The sequence below is a fragment of the Trematomus bernacchii genome, unplaced genomic scaffold (assembly GCF_902827165.1).
Source record: "Trematomus bernacchii unplaced genomic scaffold, fTreBer1.1, whole genome shotgun sequence".
Lineage (NCBI taxonomy): Eukaryota > Metazoa > Chordata > Actinopteri > Perciformes > Nototheniidae > Trematomus > Trematomus bernacchii.
In genome coordinates this window covers 3,209,077-3,225,260 of record NW_022987668.1, presented here as the reverse complement: position 1 = coordinate 3,225,260, position 16,184 = coordinate 3,209,077, and the positions used below count along the sequence as shown (strand labels likewise).

At 40.9% G+C, this 16,184-nt stretch overlaps 1 protein-coding gene across 3 annotated transcripts in view; it reads right to left on the bottom strand.

The window, feature by feature from the left end:
* Nucleotides 1–296: 296 nt before the first annotated feature.
* The window catches only part of cdh11 (cadherin 11, type 2, OB-cadherin (osteoblast)), a 109,376-nt gene continuing 93,488 nt past the window's right edge, over nucleotides 297–16,184 (bottom strand). For 2 of the 3 annotated variants that reach the window (XM_034135922.1, XM_034135923.1), the window contains exons 9-16: nucleotides 11,938–12,051; nucleotides 11,710–11,849; nucleotides 10,958–11,094; nucleotides 7,808–7,929; nucleotides 7,442–7,559; nucleotides 6,243–6,494; nucleotides 3,340–3,503; nucleotides 297–1,590 (exon numbers count right to left, since the gene is read on the bottom strand). In XM_034135922.1, the coding sequence (XP_033991813.1) occupies nucleotides 1,231–1,590; nucleotides 3,340–3,503; nucleotides 6,243–6,494; nucleotides 7,442–7,559; nucleotides 7,808–7,929; nucleotides 10,958–11,094; nucleotides 11,710–11,849; nucleotides 11,938–12,051 (1,407 nt within the window). In that variant the 3' untranslated portion in view covers nucleotides 297–1,230. The remainder of the gene's footprint in view (nucleotides 1,591–3,339; nucleotides 3,504–6,242; nucleotides 6,495–7,441; nucleotides 7,560–7,807; nucleotides 7,930–10,957; nucleotides 11,095–11,709; nucleotides 11,850–11,937; nucleotides 12,052–16,184) is intronic. The other variant, XM_034135924.1, reaches the window with a different exon arrangement.

Here is a 16,184-nt window from a genome sequence, read left to right as displayed (position 1 = left end):
TATCACATGTCTGCACACCGCTCTGTACATACCTAACATGGAGAATAGTTTGCTTTCTGGATATACTTTTCAAAAACAAAAAGGAGAACGGAGAGAATGCACTGCGCTGCAAGAGTGTCCGTTAAGATTAAGGCGATTTTTTAGAGCTCACAGGTTTTTACTGATTGATCATCATTGGTGGACTCTGAATGAGGAAGTGATCGTTCATTGGTGGACTCTGTGTTTTGGAAATGATTGTTAATGGGAGGGAAAGGGGGGACACAAGGGGGGGGGGGGGGGGGGGGGGGCGTGGAGAAGGGCAGCTTTTTCTTTTCACATCTTCTCTGCAGTGAAGAATGAAAAACATGGAGTCATCCACAAATCAAATCCATGTTGAGTCTTTTTGGGAGTATAAAAAAAAGAGTTGGTAGCATTTTCACAGACACTCAGACAGTCCTCGTGAGTTCATTTGTCTGCGTGCCGCTACTGAAGCTCGCGGTCTCTATTGTTACTCTTGTTCTGTTTACCCCTGGAGTTGTTGTTTATTTATTATAAGGCCACCATACTGTGAAGATGCTGCGAGCGCCTTCAGAGTATCAACAACCCAGAGTCTGTCACGCTATCTAAACCACAGTACCTGCTGAATCTGCACACACAACAACACATTGGAAAAGCATTTTGTTTCACCCCCACCGACACATAAACACTTCTCTTCCATAACATCAGGCAGCTGCTGGATCCCATGCTAACTTTTTATTTTAATTAGCTTTTCTTCCTCGATATACACCCCATTCAGAAACTTGTCAAGGTAAAATCTCTCTGGGGATCCATCGAGGACCTACGTCAATCCAGTCCAGAAAAGTGTAGAACCTCTAAGAAACTAAACAGTTAGCTAAAAGCAGCTCATTTTGATCACACAGCAACATTTTTTCCCCAACATTTACTTTCCAACGGACAAACTGGTGACATAACAAATCTCCCAGCCCTGCAATGCTCGAGTCTGTAGAAAGAGAAAGGGGAAAGAGACATACTGGAGACATTTGGGGAAAAAGTGGTAGCGTAGTCCAAGCGTTCTTCACGTGTTCATTAACAAATCGTCTTGGAGGACCATGGAAAGGAACGTCCGTTGACACATTGGCATGTACTGATCAGGTTGGTAACAAGTGGGTACTGGGGAGTGTTAACCCTCAGTTAACAAATCCTCATGGAATCAATAAATCAGAAGGGGGCGTCCACTCAGTAAGACCACTGTTAAGAGTCTTCTTCATCCTCATCGTCCATGAAGCAGTCTTTGGTCCCGTACAAATCCGCCAGCTTCTTAAATCTCGGCCCCCAACTCTGCAAGTAGTCATAATCCAAGTCAGATTCGGTCGTGACGGACTCGAGGGAACTCAACGACCCCGCCAAAGATCCTCTGCCCTCGTATCCGTAGATCTGAATGGAGTCGTAGGGCGGTGCCGTCGCGTCGCTGTCGGCCTCCGCAATCCTCGTTTTGATGAAGTCGTCAACGTCCACGCTGTGTCCAGTATGGCCGCCGCCGGGCCTCAGGGGGAACTGGAGCTCCGGTTTGATGTCCTTTCTTGGCAGGAAACCGTTGGCACCGTCTGGGTTCTGGGCGAATACAAAGAGAGAAGCAGTCAGATAAACCCTCACGATACTTTGTCAAAGCAAGTTTTGCAACATCAACAAGGAAACAGATCTTTAAAGTAAAAGGTTTACTGCAAACATCATTAGTAGCGATGGTACAAGTACAAACATGCTTTACTCAAGTAGAAGTACACATACTTGTGTTTAAAAATACTCTGGTAAAAGTAGAAGTACTGACTAAACTTCTTTACTCAAGTAAAGAGGGCTTTGAAATGTACTTAAGTAAAAAGTACCCATAACTAGCAGCTGTTTTAAAGAGTACCTGACCTCCCTTTATATTAATAGAACAATAATGTCATTGTTAGCTAATGAATGTTTCCATGCTGAACAACGGCAACATGACAATGTTTTCATTGGTCCCTCTTCTTTAGAGAAGACCAGGAAATGATGGATACACGGATCGTGTTCAAATCAATAGGCACGCAATGACTCTAAATAATAATGATCACGCCACCAAACACACATTCAAACTAAAGGAACCAGCCTGTTTGGGAAATGTGAGAAGTAGAAAGTACAGGTATTTGTGTTCAACATGTAAGAAGTAGAAAGTACAGGTATTTGTGTTCATAATGTAAGAAGTAGAAAGTACAGGTATTTGTGTTCAAAATGTAAGAAGTAGAAAGTACAGGTATTTGGGTTCAACATGTAAGAAGTAGAAAGTACAGGTATTTGTGTTCAAAATGTGAGAAGTAGAAAGTACAGGTATTAGTGTTCAAAATGTAAGAAGTAGAAAGTACAGGTATTTGTGTTCAACATGTAAGAAGTACAAAGTACAGGTATTTGTGTTCAAAATGTAAGAAGTCAAAGTAAAAAGTCATCAGAATAATAAGTAGTGGAGTAAAGTACTGATACCAGAAAAATGTACTTAAGTACAGTAACGAAGTATTTGTACTCCACTACTCCTCTGGTTCTGGGTGAGTACAAAGAAAGCACCAGTCTGAAATTTTTTCGTTCATCACAGCAATTGTGTTTGCAACATCAACAAGAAACAAGGACACAGACCTTTTAAGATAACATTTAAATCACTAAGGAAAAGGAAGTTCAAGACAGAGCTTGGGTTAAACTCCGTATATAACTTTAGGATTAACTGATGCATGAAGGAGTTCTTCAGTGTAACCATATTGAATCCTGAGACCCTGAATCTTTGCTGTTCAGGACATGGTTTAGGTCAGAGACAATGTTAATATATCATGGTATAATGCTGATTTATAGAGTTTCTCAAAGGGTTGACCTTCAATCTTTGAGCAGATTTTAATATATCATAAACACTTGTGTACTCGCCCTGAAAGACCTAATGCGGTGGAGAAAAATAAAAATGTGTTTTGTCCTTTTATTTATTTCCAAGTGTTTGCTTTTTTATACTTTGAGAGTCAAATGGTGAGCCAAATGTATCTTCAATGCCTACTGTATATTTTCTTCTTTTTAATGCTGCTTTAATTCTATTTTGAGATGTTTAAATTCTAGTATTGTTTATTTCTATTCTTTCATTTCTACTATGTAATGCCTTGTTTTGTTGTTTTTATGCTGCTGCAACGCAAACATTTCCCAAATTAGGATCAATAAAGTAACTCTTATCTTATCTTATCTCATTTCCACCTTTTCATCAAGTTAGTTAATGAGAAAGAGCTGAAGAAAAATGGTGCTGGCTAATGAGGTACAAAGTATTCAAATATCAACAAATGCTAAAGCTGAATATGAACAAAGTATAGGTACTTTTTGAGATACCTGCAGTGTAGCGATGTCGAAAGCCTCCGTGTCTTCCTCACCGCCTCCTTCATCATCGTACGTGATGATATTCTCCCTGATGTCCTCCTCCTCAAACACTATCAATGGCTCCTTCTTCTGACGCCTCAACGCAACAAACAACACAACGATTGCTGCCAAAGAGAAACACAAGAACACAAGAATCAGAAATTGTGCTGCATTTAAGGATTACATAACAATCCTCACACACTCTCTGTGAAGAAAGGAGGCAAGCCAGCATTGGATAATTAGTATGCACTGTGGGAGATGGTGTAATTAGACCTTGGACAGTTTCATTAATACCATCACTGTATTGTGCTGTACACCTCAATTATTCTCATGCCAGATGTTGAAGAAACTCTCCGTTTGGTAGTACTTAGGGCAGAAAGAAGCGTAATCGCCACCTGTGAGAATACAATGGGCAATACATTACAGAAAATAATAAACCGGATAACAGCTGCAATGTGGGAAAACCAAAGAGCTGATGAATAAAACCAAGGCTGCAGACAACATTTAAAGATTTCTTTAGAGTAATTTAGGCCCACTTTCACAAAATAACCCAACAAAGAAAAATGTCATTCTGTTACGTCCTAGAAAATATGATTACGCAAGGAGAGAAGCGGCTGATACACATGCGACTCAAGGTTATTTTAACAAAAGCTTGAGCGATGCAGTGCAACATTAACAGCCTGTCTCTGATTCCCACATTTCACCAATTTGTATAGTACATTTTGGGCGTGTTTGGCGTAATTTAGACATACAATTGACAGACTTTGACATATAGACGTTACCCGATGGACCTGTATGCGAAAAAAGCAAACGTCCAAATCATTATGACTGGACATAAAACTGACTTTTCACCTCCAGCTTTTAGAACAAGTATTTTGTGATGTTCGCCAGAGAATTGGCAACGATCCAGTAGGCGTGTTAACGTTTCGAGAAGTCTCATTTACACAAAAACACCAAAGCAGTTCTTACTGGAGAGATAATAAGATCCAGGAATATGTCGAAAGGGATAACAAAGCCCAAATTTAAGGAACCACATTGGTTGTGTTTATGGACAAATCACAGAACGACTAGACCGCGTTATATCATGCTTCCTGTGCACTGTACCAAGGGAACACGGAACACATATATTCTGATCTCCTGTTCTGTGCTTGGAAAGGGAAACTCTCGACAACCTCTCGTCCTCAGACACTATCTTTCTAAAATAGCTTCCCAGTTATTATTGATTTGATTTCTATACATTTAGTTTTTCATATTCTCATGTTGAATTTTTAGGATTTGAGACCTTAATCACGTTGTGACCCCTTGTTAAAAAACTGTTCATTTAAATTGGAGTACTATTGGATGCTGATGACGATGACTTAATCTTTTATTTTCATGAACAATGTACGCTAGAGGGGGATCAGAAACGTGTTTACGCTTCTTCTTGCCCCTTTTGAACATGACAGAAACTATTTGAGAATATATATATTTTTTTGTATACCTTGAACGTTTTTTTTAAATTTTGCTTCTCTTTGTTATAATGATAATTATTATTAATATTATTGTTTGTTTTGTTTCTAACATGTTCAATTAATTGACTAATAATAAAGGGGAATGTGAGAAAATAACTAATGAAGAATACGTTTATAAATAAAAGCTTCCCAATCGAGCAAATCTCCCAATTTTTAAGCAGCGTCTTAGCTCCTCACCCAGCAGAATGACGATGCAATAACACAGACTATAACACCCCTTGCTGTTAAATACCAACCAGCTATGTAATATGTGCTATATATATATATATATATATATATGCCGTTAATAACAGTGCAATATATACCTGGCTGCTAAATCCTCAGAACTGTTACAGGATGTGTATTTTGTAAATTGTGTAACTTTTTTATTATAATTTATTTATCTTTAAAGGTAAAGGTTTATCTGCTATTTTTAGGCAATAGCATAGGTCTCAGATATATAAAAATATATAAAAAACATGTCTATGAAGTGTTTTGCTCAAAATACCAAACAGATCACCCATTCTAGCCATGCCTCATATCCCTCTATTTCACTTCCTGTTTCAAAAGTGCTGATTTGGGGTATAAAGCTTTACAACAAAAAAGGAGGGGTCTGAGCTCATGCGGGACCCGGCAGCTACTGTCTAAACTAAATACTGCCGTGATGAAACGCCATATCATGGATTATCAAGGATTATTTCTGAAACAGTATGGAGCTCAAAGGCTTTCTCTCTTGCCGGTTATACCACAAGGTGAGTTCCTTTTTATTTCCTGCTTCTTCACACACATGCTCTCCAGTACAGGTTAGCTCTGAGTGTTAGCGATGCTAATGTAAACACCGACCATATTACGTCCAAAACAGTCGGGCATTGTTTCTGATAGCAACGTTTCTGATAGGCCCGTGGGTCCACATTTCAGATATTACGTCATATCGGACGCAAATCTGGATCAGCTCCGTTGTAGCCCCGTTTTTAGAGATTTGGGTACGGAGGAAAAGAGAGAGGGTTTTATTTTCTGACGCTGCGTGAGTTCCCTGACACACCGGGGACACATGTTGATGTATAAAAGACATCAAAAAGTGCATTTTGCATGATAGGTCCCCTTTAATACTTTTTATGCATGCTTCTTAGCTAACATTAAGCTGTCTTTGGCTCTTTTCTGCTGTAATAATGTACATTTCCCCTCTGTGGAACTAATGATTCTGATTCTGACACACACACTCAGGATATACTGTCATACTGATGCTTCGCTTATTTTTTCTGCCTAGTTCTGCCTGTTGTTTCTGCACTTTGTTGCACACTTTGACCTAAAATTGCCTATGCATCATTCTTTTTTTCTTTCCATTTTTACAGGTATTCTGATTCTGGTTCTCACCCAGCAGAATGACGATGCAGGCCAGGATAGCGATCAGCGCACCGGTGCTCAGCCCCGCTGCGAGGACATACGGCTCCACGTTGCAGGACAGGATGGTGCCTCTGGAGTCACAGGAGCACACTCTGATGGTCAGGGTGTTGGTGCTTCTCATGGAGGGCAGGCCGTTGTCGTTTATCTCGATGGGAAGGTAGTACACATCCTGGGTCCCGCGGCTGAATCCTTTACGGAGAACATAGATGCTGGCTGTGCTGTCTGTGGAGAAAGATACAAATACATATATTGAAATGAGCAATTATTAGAATATCATATGTAGGATTCAGGATTCAAGGCTTTTATTGTCATTTGTACATAGCTACAGTGTAGTGTAGTGTAGACACATTTTGCAGTATTCACTTTTGAAACTTTTATGATCTTTATTATTACACTTGTAGGGCCATACTTGTTGCATTTATTTCCTAACCTTTAAAGAGTCTTTTGAGTAAAACTCCTTTTGTTTCTACTTGTTACACATAGCTGTTATCGGCTAGCGCTCCAACACATTGTACGCAATAGGGGCGGGACATCTCTAAGCGGTTGATCAATCACAACAGAGCCGGCCAGCTAACCAATCAGAGCAGACTGGGCTCTGGTTTCAGACAGAGGGTGAAAAGAGGTGCTGCAGCACAGGCAGTATGAGAATAATAAAGAGCTTTTTGAACATTAAAGCATGGAGACATGTCAGAGTAGAGACACTACATACTGATATCTTGACCATGCTCAACTCAGCATGATTACAATTCCCACTTTTGTGTTCTTCAGTCTCTTACAGCCTCTTTTTCTCGTTCTGTATTATTCTTATTCTTGCCTTTCTCACTCTCTGTGTCTCATTTTCTTTCCGTAAGACTCTCTCCCAGCCCTCACAGAACTTAATTCAATCAGTCGGCCCCCTAAGATATATGTACAGACGGACAGAGACCCCACTGCAATTAATACAGCCCGCACAACATGTGTGCATTCGCTGGTGTGTGAGAGAGATTCAGAGCACCTGCTGCTCTCTACAAGGTGGTGTGAGCCTCCATCTGGCTATGCTTTGATCTAATCAAAGGGGGAGGGGGGGGAGGGGGAGGCATAGCAGCAGATGAAGAAACGGTACTGCTAGAAAAAGGGTGGGAAACATATAGAAACGAGATGAATAGAATAAGACGTTAAAGGTCTCCTACCTCTGTTGTCTTTGACGGAGAAGTTGTGGTTGTGGGCGACTTCCGGAGCGAGCCTGAAGGTGAAGTGTTGTCTGTGAGCCATCAAGTCTTTGTCCACGGCGCTCACTGTTTCAATAACCTGACACACACACAGGAACACACACAGAAACACATAAAATGTCAACTACTATCCGGGTAAATGTAATCTTTGGTTTGCCAATATCTCACTAAAACACATCCATTTATGTGGACAGAAATACAGATCAGAAAGAAGCAATTTGTGTTGATTACTGTTTATTTTTACCTAAATGCCCCCAAAACACACACACACACACACACACACGCACACACACACACATACACACACACACATACAGATGTACGTACCTTTCCCGGCACAACAGTTTCACACATGTGGACTTCGTTGTTGGTGGCGAACTCTGGGGCGTTGTCATTTACATCTTTCACTTTGATGTTCACACGCACTTTGGTGTCTTGGTGATGTCCTCCTGCACACACACACACACACACATGGACACACACACACATCATCAGTATGTTGCCTCCTATACAGAAACCTAAAGCAGAGTCATGGCTATTTAAAACAGACAGTCATCTGTGCCTGAATGTGTGTGTGATTGCCTGAGTGTCTGCTGTGTAATCTGAATTAGCCCAACTCAAATATAACCATGAATATTTTCCAGACAGATTGCCTGTCAATCACTCCGCCACTCAGCCGGCGTTTTGTTATTTCTGATTTATAGAAATTACAGGCACGATGTTGCGAGACGTCAATATATCCAGTCAGTGTGCCGCGCAGTTCGACTGCTCCCACACTTTCTTTTTACTGACTCGGTTTTGATATGCTAAAGCGACAAATGTCAAGTCAATACTGGTCTATAGTGTTTCATATTAACTTTGGTTATAGTGTTTATATTATACTGTTTGTATCTGCTACTTCTATACGGGTTTGTTCTGCATTTCAGAGTGTTTGTACCTTTTAATACTGTTCAGGCTTCAGGTTTTTTATGTCATATTTATACACTTATATTATAGCTATACATCACATTGCACTTTACAGCTTCTTCTTGCACTTCTGGTTGTTTTCAAACTGCATTTAGTTCTCCCAGTACTCTGTGCAATGACAATGAAGTTGAATCTAATCTTATTCCATACCTACTGAAGATTAAAATGATGGGAAACATGTGTGATGCAGACCGAATGTAGACAGTTTTCTTGATGAATCGGGGGCTCAACTCGAGGAGAAAACACTTCACTGTCCATTTCTGTAAAGAACATCACATCCGCGCTGCCTTGCATATTTGTAATTCTAGTCACTAAGACTTTTCCACTACCCTGTCATTACCAGACATTTATTTAGCTTTCCAGGGCCTGTTAGCGGTTAGCGTAGCCTGCAATGGTCCCAGTTTTGTGGGCTGCGAGCTCTTTTCCATCTGGCCGTCTGGCGTCTATCGCGCCACAGGGAAACCACGAGGCGCTCTGGTAGTTTGAGCCCCGACCACAGAATAGCAGGGTGGGGCGGCTGTGGCTCACAGATTCAGAGTTAGAGTGGTCGAAACCGGGGGGGCTGTGACACGACGGGCATTTCCCCCTTTCTTCGCCCCTCAGACTTTCTGTATAGTTAGCAGAAGTTTTTGTGGTGTGGATTGGATACTAATGAGGGTTTCTGGGGCCTCAACTTCACTTCTTCTCATGCTGTGTCAGGGTTTGGATTCATGTTTGTGTCACTTAGCAGCTACCAAAAAACGTTATGTGCTGAACCTCATTCACACCGTAATATACAGTTGAATTAAAGTGAACAGCTGACATATATAACCAGTCGCAATCCATGGTGTGTCAACATCTGTTTCTACTGTATGCTTTTAGACTTTCTTTCATTTGATCATATTTATTGTTCGTATTGTTAAAAGAAAAATCTAAGGTTAATTCGTCTTTGGCATCCTAGACATCCTGCACATTATATATATCAGTATTTGTTTGTATTTCAAAGCAACAACTTGACATTAAATGCAGAAAAACTTAACTTCCCTTCAAATCCATGGCCTTGCAATACAAACCAGGGTTAAAACGAGTTACTCTGAACAAAAATAACAGCACCAAGCTTCTCCATGAGGCCAATCCCTTCTAGCTGAATATATAATTAGTTAGCCAAGTTTCAGGCAGTTCTTCAGACATTCACAGCGAATAATGCTAACTTTAGGTCCCACCCAGAGAGTATAAATTAAAGACAGCAGCTTGGAAAGCCCGTAAATGTTGTTCATAACATGTAATGGAGTGGATCCAGAGCCGCAGAATGACAGGGTGGGATCTGAACGGCAGAAAACGTACAGTCTGGTGGCTGTCTGGGATTTTTCCATCTGTTTGTTCATCTTTGACTTTTTCTCTTCATCCTATATCAGAGTACAACGTTTCAGCGGCATAAATCTCTGACAGCCAAGAGTAAATTCTGGCTGACTTTAGCTCTTCTCTAGTAAATCAGAACTGACAGTCTCATCGCCATTGTGTCACTTCACATTTAAACCTAACAGGTGACTGTCCAGACGAGACAATAAAGAGTCACGATCCACATACTTTTTGAACAAAAATGTGTGTTTGAATTTCTCTCAGATATAGGAAACAAACACAGAGACGTCCACATGCCGACATAGATCAGCTTGAGTCCCTTTTTACTTATCCCTATCATGCTTCTGGGGTTTTCACTTTCCTGTAGTGTTTACATCACTTTTTGTGCATGTAAATGGTCTCCAAGGATAAAATCCCTAAGTTCACGCCAGAGGGAGTTTCTCTCCCACACACTCCTTCTATTGGCTAGCGCTCCAACACATTGTACGTGATAGGCTAAGGGGTGGGACATCTCTATGCGGTTGACCAATCACAACAGAGCCGGCCAGCTAACCAATCAGAGCAGACTGGGCTCTGGTTTCAGACAGAGGGTGAAAAGAGGTGCTGCAGCACAGGCAGTATGAGAAAAATAAATATATGATATGCACCTGAACATCAGCAGGAGAGGACTCTTTAAAGTAGAGACACTACGTACTGATATACACCTGAACATCAGCAGGAGAGGACTCTTTAAAGTAGAGACTCTACATACTGATATACACCTGAACATCAGCAGGAGAGGACTCTTTAAAGTAGAGACACTACATACTGATATACACCTGAACATCAGCAGGAGAGGACTTTTTAAAGTAGAGACACTACATACTGATATACACCTGAACATCAGCAGGAGAAGACTCTTTAAAGTAGAGACACTACATACTGATATACACCTGAACATCAGCAGGAGAGGACTCTTTAAAGTAGAGACACTACATACTGATATACACCTGAACATCAGCAGGAGAGGACTCTTTAAAGTAGAGACACTACATACTGATATACACCTGAACATCAGCAGGAGAGGACTCTTTAAAGTAGAGACACTACATACTGATATGAACCTGAAAATGAACATATTTGTGGCCCGTTTTAAGATATCTCTATATTTAGATCTTGTCTCTGCACACGTACCTATCTCTGTGGCAGATGCAGAGATGTTATGCCAGGCCTGTGCCTCTCTGTCCAGGGGTCTTTTCGTGGTGATCATGCCGTCTTCTGGGTTTATGCTGAAGAACTGCTCTATATCTGTGTACAGAGGGATCATGTACCTAAACGGAGAAAAAACACACACATTTAACACTGTTATCACACATGACATATTGAGCTTCCAATATTATGGAGATAATTCGGTTTCAACTCAAATACAATAACACAAAGTGTAATTTCTGTATAGCATGTCTTGTTGTTTCAAAAAAGTCTGGACTCAGTGATTGTTTTTCTGTTGATTTTCATAAAAAGTGTCAGGCTCTGCCTTTGTAATCCTATTTTGCATATTCTGTTTGAAAAACTCTTCATGTAATCTGCATAAAAATACGAGTTGTAAAGCAAAGTTTCTCTGAGTCATATTGTTTGTTCAGTGTAGCTGAAGGAACACTATTTAAAAGGGATGTTGTTTTGGCAACTTTCCAATACACAGTGGAGTGAACATTGAAATGCTCCCACTGCTACAAGCCTGACTAAGTGTGTGTGTGTGTGTGTGTGTGTGTGTGTGTGTGTGTGTGTGTGTGTGTGTGTGTGTGTGTGTGTGTGTGTGTGTGTGTGTGTGTGTGTGTGTGTGTGTGTGTGTGTGTGTGTGTGTGTGTGTGTGTGTGTGTGTGTGTGTGTGTGTGTGTGTGTGTGTGTGTGTGTGTGTGTGTGTGTGTGTGTGTGTGTGTGTGTGTTACCTGACGGGATTGTTGGCAACATCAGTGTCTTTTGCGTGGACTCGTCCCACCGAGGTGCCTTCAGGCGCGTTTTCTTCTACCTCAAAAGTGTAACTGGGAGCTACGAACGCAGGAGGCTCATCTGCATCCTCCACTGAGATCTACAAAACACACATTTGAAACACTCCTGTGATATTTATCCAGTCGCTCTCCTGCTCATGCATACAAACGTGTTTTATTTTTACATACCTTTATTGTGGCTTCGTCCTTATACGGCCCCCATGAGACGTACTGAGGGTCGATGTGAGGGTTGGATCCCTCCACCTTCAAAGTGTAAGACCTCTTCGTCTCAAAGTCCACGGGCTGAGAGATAGAAAGTACAGAGGTCATTAAATCAGGAAGTTAGAAAGTTCATCAATGTTTAATTATATTGTTTGGAGGCGGCCATCCAGTAAACATTTAGTTAGGATTGCAACCCGATCAGCATCCACATCTCATATTTCAGAAACTATTCACGCTAATATACTATTTACTTCATCTATATTTCGCTAATATGTGTTTTTTCTGGAAGATAATTTCGCCTAAAAGACCATTTATCAGATTTTTGTTGCTTTCTTTCTCTTGATATTTGATATCCATCCATCCATGTTGTATTACACGCTTTGTTTTATTTCAAGTATAGAGATAATTATCACTACTATTGCTTAGAAGTCAGTAAAAGTGTATAAACCAATATCCCTCTCGCACACACCCACAAACACACACATACTCATACATTTCAGAAACACACTTCCATTTTTTGTGCATTTAATTGTTATTTAATTGTTATTTTAAGGGGAACTATAGGGGTTTCTGCCTCTTCCTGTACTCTATATTATGTATCTGTTATGTAAACCCATTCATAGTAGCTGTTTCTACTACATGCATATCTTTGTGCAGTGTAATGTCATCTAAATGCTGGATCTCAAGCACTGTTTAGCCACTGCAGACACTGTGAAAAGCATTGAGTCACCAGTGTTGTATCCTTGTTCTCTGATAGGGGGAGCTGTTGCTACATGAATGAAAACATGTCTTTTTAGCAGTCCAACTTTTACCATAATCCCTACGGACGGACACAAGCAAGAGCAACCCAAATGCACAATACTTTGATATGACGTGATATGAAATGAGTAGTTTGGACCCAGAATGAATCCTTTGTCTGTTTCTTGTTGATGGAAACTAAATAATTCTGTTTTTAAAGAGTCACGATTAGGTTTGGGAGTTTGGGACCCCACTGGATAAAAGGGAGTGTTTGGAGATTTAATTCCCACGACAGAAGAACTGCACTTCCACTTGTTTTGTATTCCTATTTATTACACCCTTTTATAATCGACACGAGTGAATTAAGAACACATTACCATTTAAAAAACCCTTGGCATTGCTTTTCAATATCACAGGTAGGCCACCGTTCAACCCTGAGATTCAATTCACTCGTATTGAGTGGAGCTCCAATTCACTTGGGAGAAAACCCATTGACTTGTGATGGCCTCGCTATTGAATTGACTTGAGTGTGTGCTTTGAGGCATGACACTCAATGGCCCCAAAAGAAAACCTTACACTTTTCACTCACGTCACCGTTTCATTCAGTCATAACAGAAAAAAGTGGCCTAGCAATTACAGAGCAATGACTATAGATGTATAAAGAGAACTGGATACAGCGTTGGAGACCTCTTTCATTCCTATGAGAGTTGCTCAGTGGCATGAAGCCAAACTAGCGTAACTCATGATACCAAATGTATCTGGTCCAATAGAGCGTGTATACTTGCGTTTTGCTTAAGCCCCGCCTCTAATCCGCACCGTCAAATACATGTACAGGTAAAATAACTCCAGATTCGACTTTTTACAACTTTTAGACCCCAAAAGTTTTGTTACTGGCAACTATAAGACGTCACTTTTCCAATCTAAGTCACATCATAGACCCTATGCATTACATTAATGTACACAATGTACACAATATCTTGTTTTTTATTACTGCACATATTTTATTTTATTCTATTTCTAGGATTACAACCATATTCAATATTGCTATTTTGTACTATCTTTTAAAATATTTTTTAATGTTATCATAGTTTTCTATCTGTGTTTTCAATCTTTTTTCTATCTAAGCACCACAACACCAAGTACAATTACTCGTATGTGTTAACCTACCTATTTCTGATTCTGGTAAAAAGTATTTTTGGACACCACAAACTGACACATAAGTTTTAGTACCAACGTTTCGGTGCATTTCCATGACCCTCAACCCGATAAGCATGCTTCTAATCAATCTTCCTCTTTTCTCTAAATCTTACTCGCTGCAGAGGAAACACTTTAAGTCAACAATAGTTGGCAGTCATTGTGCATCAGCTACAGTTTAATACCAAAGGGATGATTATGAACACTTCTGCATTGCCAACAGCACTTGGCTGCGACTTCAAGAGCAGATCCGTTGTAGACACATTAAAAAAAAACACACACTTTGGGTATCACTGCTGTATTATGAACCCAGATGAAACCCCTCATCACTATGTTTCCAGCCAGCATTCTGGATGTTGAACCAGTTGAGTCCCAGGAGTCAGTTTGATCTTTTCATCTCGCGGCTACCAACACTTGAAATCCCAGTGGGAGGTGCGGCCTCATAAGCCCTGTGTGAAGTGTTGGAAAATCACTCAGAAGCTTTGGATGTATTAGTTAAACACACAAGGTTTAGCAGGGGTTAGCAGTCATTAGGATGTCACCAAGAGCTGCATTTTCTGATCCCCATTAGCACTAGCATGAGCATTGGCTATTCTTCCTGGGGTCCTCACACACTTTCAAAATATTGCGATATGATTTGTGATATTAGAGGGAATGATACGTTTGGAAAAAAATGTCTGATGTTTTCTTAACTTCACTTACATTTGAGTTAAGTCTGTACTTAGTTTGTAGGGGGCGGGACTTCTCTGCATCTCCACAAAACTTTATTTATATTTTTTCACATATTTTACCTTCACCAAATAATGCACTTAATGCTATTTGGACATTGCACCAGTCCATTGAGATATTGTTTTTACAAACGATATTGTTTTTTTGGATTTTCTCCACGTAGCCGAGCTCTAGTGCCCGTCCCCATGTCACCTGCTTTGCTTCAGCCCTTTCATCTGTTTTTTCGTGTGATGTTGCTGCCAAATAACTCACTGCTTCAGGGACGTTTCTTCTCAATGGATCGTTCCTCTCTCATTCAGTGTGGGACGTTTAACGTGTCGATGACAGGTACGATGTTTCTGACCCAGTTCTTTCAATATCTCTGTTTCCTCACGCCCTCTCTCTCTCTCGTCATTCTCTCCCTCTTTGTGTAATCAGTGTGAGATAATAATATTCACAATAAGGCCTCCCTCTCTCTGGCTAACACACACACACACACACACACACACACACACACACACACACACACACTCGGCTCCTTAATATTCTGTGGACTGCTTTCGTCAGGACACAGTTGAAAGAGAATAGCTGATTAAAGCCCATCCTGTGTGTGTGTGTGTGTGTGAGGGAGAGAGAATAGAGATTAGGGAAGGCTACTCCTGATACTCTTCAAAATTGTGTTTAGGTGGGAGTTCATACATTAGTGTGTGTGTGTGTGTGTGGTTGCTGCCTTCTGGGGGCAAAAGGGGTTGATTTCCCCTGAGTGATAACAGGACACAGTAAAGACACACACACACACACACATACACACACACACACACACACACACACACACACACACACACACACACACACACACACACACTCTTCACTTGAGTGTAATCAGTGTCTCTCTTCATTTTGATTGGAGCGTCTTACTTTGCTCATCAGATCTCTACTTTAGTCACGTTTCTGCTTCACGATGCCCCCTCCTACACAAGTAATGGAGGCACTCTTTTGTTCAGTTTTTTTATTCACACTCCCCCCCCTCCCCCCCCCCCTCTCTTTCTGCTCGTCTGTGGGTTAAGTGCCTTGCTCCAGGGCTCCCACACGTTGCATTTGTTGAGAGAATAGAGGGAGAGTTACTCATTATCACTCTGTGGTTTGATGGGAGGCCTTTACCCCGGCAGTCTTAATGCCACGCTCTCACACTGAGCTCCAAAGAAATCACTCAGGCAGACGCTTGTGAGAAAAGGCATGAAACGGACTGCTATCGATTGATTCAGACACACATTTTCCCACAGCATCAGTAGAAAGGCTGGCTGCTCTTTGAGGAGCTACGTCATCGCTGTCTGGACAGGAAACGCTGCTCACCACCAACGCCATCAAACACATACTGTAATTACATGCTACCACGCCAAATAAGGGTACGCTAAGATTCTGCGGGATCAAATGATGTCTATCGTTAAATTCCTTCTTTTAATTTCTAGGATAACAATCCAAGAGAGGTTACAAAAGAAGCCTTTTTTGGAGTTTGTTGCGCATTTCCTTATTTTCCGACTCACGTTTGATAGTTCTTTACTGTATGACTTCCA